This window comes from Falco punctatus (genome assembly GCF_963210335.1).
Source record: "Falco punctatus genome assembly, chromosome: 4".
Taxonomy (NCBI): Eukaryota; Metazoa; Chordata; class Aves; order Falconiformes; family Falconidae; genus Falco; species Falco punctatus.
In genome coordinates, this window is record NC_137583.1 from 77921633 (window position 1) to 77928306 (window position 6674).

At 42.9% G+C, this 6674-nt stretch overlaps 1 protein-coding gene across 11 annotated transcripts in view; it reads left to right on the forward strand.

Annotated features, from left to right (window-relative positions):
* DYNC1I1 (dynein cytoplasmic 1 intermediate chain 1) overlaps positions 1-6674 on the forward strand; it is a 194715-nt gene extending 188041 nt beyond the window's left edge. For all 11 annotated transcript variants that reach the window (XM_080384604.1, XM_080384607.1, XM_080384606.1 and 8 more), the window contains one exon: positions 5684-6674. In XM_080384604.1, the coding sequence (XP_080240730.1) occupies positions 5684-5794 (111 nt within the window). In that variant the 3' untranslated portion in view covers positions 5795-6674. The remainder of the gene's footprint in view (positions 1-5683) is intronic.

The window sequence follows — 6674 nt, forward strand, 5'->3', positions numbered from 1 at the left end:
TTCACCAGTGATCAGCGCTGCAGGTTATGAACCAGTGTCTCAGTGACAGGCAGAGTGACCCGTGACGTACAGTCATTAAAAGGAAATGCCATAGGATGAACATTGATGACTGGGCTCCCTTTGAGTCTATGGGACAGTGGTTTTTCCAAAGTGGAAGTGGCTGCTGCTGCTGCTGCAATTGCATTGTATCTCCTTGGGAGAGTCCCCGGCCCTCAGAGGAGAGCTGTGCTGGACAAGAGTGTTGGAGGGATGAAGGCAGGAAGAGTTGGTCCGCTCCCATCCCAAAGATTTACAGGCTCCAGGGAAGGCAAGAAGCCAGGAATAAAGTGAAATATCCTCAATGAATAATTCATTTGCTGGAAAGTGGTTTTTCAGGGAAACTGAAGCTATACAGAGATTTGGACAAATTGAGCTGAAACACTTTCAGCCATAAAAAAGATGGATAGGAGAGGAATATATGAAAATCTTGAAATATGTTGTAATATCTTATTTCAGCCTTCTGGATAGATTCCTTTAAAAGGCACATTCAAAGCTGTGGTTTGTTTTTTTTTTTTTCTTTGTCTCAGACTAATCCCTTTTTCTTTTTCTTAATAGACATAACTTAAAAGAGCAAATGTTACTTGAAGGTGTTAAATGATCTGAAAATGAAATTTATGTTGATTTTTGTCTTCAGGCATTGGGTTTTTTTGTTGCATTTCGGTTTGCTGGGGGAGCCCAGCACTAGCTGACACAAATGGCAGCATTGAGAGTCGTCTGGTCAGAGCATCTCCTTGTCCTGAGTTCTCTCTTGGGGTTTTAAGAGTAGTAGTGTTCAGTAAAGTTGCTAATAGTACAGTTTCTGGGAGAATGCGGGAAATACAGTTTGTGTTTGTAGGATCCCTGGTATATGGATTGGAAGCTCTGTACACAGAGGAAGTATCTGCCTTGACAAGAAGATGGAGGAGGCGGTTTGTGGTGAAGCTCACATTCATGCTGCTACCTGCAACTGCGACCTGGTGAGCCCTGGGGGCAGGGGGCTCTGTCACTGTCATACCAGGGCGCATAAACCATCTCCTTGGTCAGTACTAGCGCTGAGGGGGGCGCGTGTTGGTGCTTCAGGGCTAGAAAGGTAACAGGTAAGTGAAGTGCCTGGCTAGGGTGATCAACCCAGGAAACACAGAGAAGCTTCTTCAAAAATCGAAGTGCTCTGTGGTGGCACCATGAGATACAGTTTTGCTGTGCCCTGCATAAATCACATAGAATTGTGACACACGGGCAAGGCAAAGCCAGGTGCTTGTCAGGAAGATCCTGGCAGTCATTTCCCTTGGGTCTGGTCATTTTATCCTTTACCTACAGTGGAGAATAGGCACAAGTTGAACAATATTACCTTTAAGCTTTACAAGCCTCGTTGCTTCAAAATCTGCTGTAACCCCGTGACTCTGAAAAATGAACAGGGGGGGTCTACTGTGGCTGACCTATGTGGCCCAGCCAGGCAGATCCCTGCCTTCCAAATCTGGATGTTGTTCAGCTCCTCTCCAGTCTTGAAAGCACAGTTCAACACATTGTCACCCAAAAAAGAAGAGAGTGAGGAATGATACTAGAGACGAGGGGCTTCTACCTGGCCAAGAACCAGCCACCTCTAGTAGGTGGGAAGAAGAAAAGGACAGGGAGATCTCTGCTCCTACTTTACAATCCTTTCACTGTTGCATCCCATCATCTCACTTTCTGTTTGTATTTGTATTTCTGTTCTGTCCAGTCAAGAGTTGCCTTCCCTTGGTGTATGTACGTATGGTGGGTGGCAGGAGCACAGGCTGGGAGATTCACATAGCTATAATGTTGTTAATCTATAATAAGATAAACTGGTAACTGTAATGCCTCACCGGAATAGGCCGGAATCTGTTTAGTGTTACTATCTGGAGACTGGCACTGGGACAGCTGACATTACCGATCCACCTCTGCGGTGCACAGCATTAACGGTGGCTGCGGCGTATCAGCCCTTGTGTGCAGCACAGCCAGGCTCAGCGCGGGGGCTCAGCTGAGCTCACTTTGCGTGGGGGTCCGAAGGCTGCTGGCTGGGAGGGGCTGCCCAGGGAGGTGCTCCTTTGCCAGCTGTGTTAGCTGGCTGCGCCGTTTAGCCGGGAGGAGCCTGCTGCAGAGTTATCTTCTCTTACCCAATTTCATAGTAGTGAAGATGGCGGAAAAATCAGCGCTGAGGGTTTGCATCACGTAAATCAATTTTTTAATATCGGCAAGAAAAGCAGGTTGTGAACTAGTTTAAATGACAAAATCTTAAATGTGCCTAGTATTTAGTATGTTGCATTTCTTTGTTATTTATTATACATTATTGATCATGCACTTTCAGATACTCACAGGTATTGAGTGCTTTTGGAAGAATGTTTTATGAAAGTGAATGGGGGGGAGACTAAAAAGTTGATAGTGATATAAAGAAAACTTTTTTTTTTTTTTTTAAATGAGAGACACCGATTGTCCTGAGTTAAAGCTTTACCCAATTACAAATGGGTCACCATCCTAACATCTTGAGAAGATGTTTTCCTGTACTAAATTCTCACTCCTGTAACCAGATGAGCATGTGTAACTTCACAAGCAGAAGCAGGTTTACGTGGATGCATGAACTTGTAGTCACACTTGCATGTTGGTAGGCTTGCAGCCTGAGCTCTTTTGATATTTTAAAAGCCAAACAGAAGATAAAAGTACCCCTCTTCCAACAGCTTAACAAAGTTTGGCTAAAGTCACCACCTTGCTTTGATAATACTGGTTTTCCTCATTAGAATTGCTATCTGACGCAACCTTTATTAAGTTTATTTAAGTTAACTTTATTTAAGTTAAAGCAGCGTAATTAAGTCAATTAATTAGATGTGCGTGGCACTTACCTTCCATTGTGAAGGGATCAAAGGAGAACACCTAAGAGCATTTATTTTCTTGTTCTGCTCCATACCTTAGTGTCAGTTCATTCAAATAACCTTGTAACCCAAATGTTAACATATTAAGTTATTATGCTTTGGTGAACATCTCTACCCTACGTCGACACCATGACTGCTGGTACTCAACGCGTGCTGCTTTATAGTAACTGGAAGTGGACAGAAAAATGGTAAAAAACACTGGACCAGTGAGGAACACCCAGATAGCTCTAAACCTCTGCCCTTCCTCTGTGAAGTACCTCCTCATTTCTTCCACCCCTGCCCTGGTATTTATAGAGAAAACTTATGCAGAGAAGCTGAAACGGAGATTCCACAGATAGACCCAGACCTCCAACGTTTGTGGGTGTCAGTGTGCCTGGCTGAAGGAACTTGAATGGAAAATGACTGGAAGGAGAGCATGAACTCAGACGAGAATTTGAGTTGGAATTTGTGGATGCTTTTGTTTTTATTTGTGGTCTTTTGCTGTACAACTATAGTGGTTCAGTACTAGGGCTTTGACAGAAGGAAGTAGGAGGGCGGGAATAAAAGTCAGTTTTTCCTTTTGACTTCATTATTACCAAGGTTTCCCTCTGCATCCCTGGGGAATTTATATTAAGAGACGTTTATTCTACTAACAGTCTGTTAGCAGGATTGGCCCCTCGTTGAAAGCATGATGCAGTGCTTGAGGTTAAATAAGGTGAAATAAGAAGTTCTAAGGAATCAGATTGTGTATGGCCACTGAATGTTTTCATCTCTGTGCTAAAGGTATTCACTTTCATCATTAATTGTTTTGTGAACTGAGTCATTAAAACCAGCCCAGGTCTTGCTGACACTGTCAACTAACAGTAGTGCATGTAATACATACGTTTGTGGGGAGACTCTTAAGTTTGAGATACCAATTTGTTTTAACAGGTTGGACTTCAGTTTTATTTGTCTGTAGCTATGCTGTGGAGTAAAGGAAATTAAATTATCTCAATATGTAATGTTTTTCTTTAGAGTGACATATTGTCTTCTTCAGCCATAATACAATATAATGTTGTTTAGGACTTTAAAAGACAAGGAGAAACAAGGCTTTATTAAACTCAGTAAGTCCTTTGCCTAGGATATTGTCACACTTCAATGATTTTACTACTTGAAAGAAGTGAGACACCTTTCATGTTTTCATTCAAGCGTTTGATAAATGATAGTGCTGTACACATCGCAAGAAATAAAATCTTTCAGGACACAAGCGATAGTAACAGGGAAATTGCTATCCAGCCGGTTTGGTTGCACCTCTGATAGAAGGATGTCCGCACTGTCCCTTGACTTGCTATACAGCAGCTTGTATAGGTGTGTGGCTGTGACCAAACCCATGCTGTGGGTACTTGTGTGTTGGTGCGCTGCCCTCCCTTCTGGTGTTACATTTCCTTCTGCTGTCTTTGAAAGAACAGGGCTGTCTTTCAAATGAAGACCACAGCAAACCCACATCTGTGTGTGTAAGCGTGAGACAGCTGTCTCATATGATTTACTCCTGCAACGCTGGTCTCCATTCCTGGCATACTTAGCCGGCCATCTGCATGGCATTTTTGGTGGTGTTGCAAAAGAAATCAATCGGTACAGACTGAATATTGAGTACCACAGGCTGGATTAGCTAAGGTCATACTTGTTCTTTGGTCTAAAGGCATCCATTTGCTGAGGCAGACAGCAGTTTAGTATATGCCCTGTTGTTTCCAAACAGTCACCTTCTTCAGTACCAAGCACTGCATAGTATCTTGAAACAGTTATTTTTTTCATATTATATTCAGGACGTGATGACAGGGCTTCAAGAGGGCAGTAAAAATGTGCATGGTTCATCTGGATGCTTGTTGCTGTTTTCTGGAATTTGAGTTAGTGAAAACAAAGTTAGAGAAAACTGCTCGCTTTTTTTTTTTTTTTTTTTTTTTAATTATCTCAATCCCAGCTTGCATTATCTTCCAGAAATTGTAGTATTGGATCCAGCTGGAAAGGACTGCAGTATTATTTTGCCATAGCAGTAAAGGGTTTTGTCTGGAAGTTTAGCTATTTAGATTACATGTCCCTCTTGAAGCCTAATGTTCAAGATCTCTTCATTAGAAACATCAATGGTATTAAATGGAAATGGATCTTGCACAATGATATAAAAAATCAGACCAGTAACATAGTACCCAGTTGGTATAACATTTCCATTATAATGCATTTCTTGTAATTATGAATTCCTTAACATAGAGGAGGGTAAATAACACAATATATTTATTTTACTATTCAGAGCTTTAATGAACTTCAGGAAAACAGTTTCAGTGCAGTGTTGTAAAAGCTCTGTTACCTTGTGCACATCGACCTCGGTCCTGCAAACAATTACACTCAGGCGTGGCCTCACCGACCTCAAATGGCCAGCTCACGTGTGTGAAGTTAAACATACGTGTATATTCTTGTAGAGATGGAAAATCTGAAATACTTTAAGCCAGGGGTAGATTTTGCAGCAGCACTCTGGCAAGAAACGTTTCCTTAAAATCACGCAGATAAAGCTGTTTTCTCTGCCAGTGACTGTAAAAGCTCCTCCTAGCTGGTACTGAATGGGAAGCTCCCAGTTGCGTCCTGGGAACTGGGCAGCACATCACAGTGTAACCGGCGCAGGGTGGGCTGGAGAGGCCCATGCCTTGGTGCTCCACCGGCACAACCACGCTGATGGCAACAGGAGCTCTCCGCAAAGAAAGTGCCTCGATTGTGGGCCAGCGGGAGAACCCGTCTCCCCACGCCGTCTTTTAATTCCCTGTCGGTTTCTCCCCCAGCTGGCTGTTCCGCACAACGACGAATGGACCCGCTTTGCTCGGACCCTGGTGGAAATCCGTGCCAACCGGGCAGACAGCGAAGAGGACGGGGCAGTGGAGCTCTCAGCCTAGAGGAGGGGAAGGGGCAGGGGCAGCGCCTGCCGTCGCCAGAACAGCAGCTTTCCCCCGCCGAGTACGCCGGTGTTCAGTGTCAGAGTCAGTCTTGCCGTGGCTTTTGATGCCAGTGTACGTGCCAGTATTGCTCAAAGTATTCCATATTAATCACGCTGCTTTACACAAGGCTGAAAATATCCAGAGCATTTTCATACTTTATATTTCTGTCTGAAAAGTAAGAAAGAAAAGACAAATCAACCCTTTATGGGTTTAGTTGTTGCCTTTTAACTACTTAGTAGCTGTATTTAATAGCTAGGAACCCCTGGTTAAACTTGTGCTCACATTGCCCTTCTGGCATAGTCCTATTAAATCCATATGAAGCCAGATATGATTATGTGCAGATGTGGTGTGCTTCACTGTATGGGACTGGGCCAAAGACTTTAGATGTGGTGTTTCACATGGTGACTTACATTATGAATGGATGTACTATACGAAAGTTGCTGCTCCTTATTTATTGCGGTGTGCTGCATGGAACATATTTATTTGAAAGCATTAAAATAAACGATCCTAAAGCATGTGCATAATGAGAGAACTGCATTGTCTGTGTGCTGCTGTAGAGGTTACAGTCAAGTCCACGTAACAATTACAGTACATCAGTTGTGCTTCAGATGTAAGATCTATAAAGGTTGGCTTGAGTGGATGGAATGAGTTTCCTTTCTTTTTTTTTGTTTTTTGGGTTTTTTTTTTTTAAGATGCCTATTATTTCTAGGCACTTTAACTATATTTCAAATACAGTTGGTCACTGATACTTGTCATGCAAGTTAACACTAACAGTCTGACAAAGGGTTGTGGTTCCCGAGTATGACACTAGCATTGCCAATAAAATCTATCAAGCCCG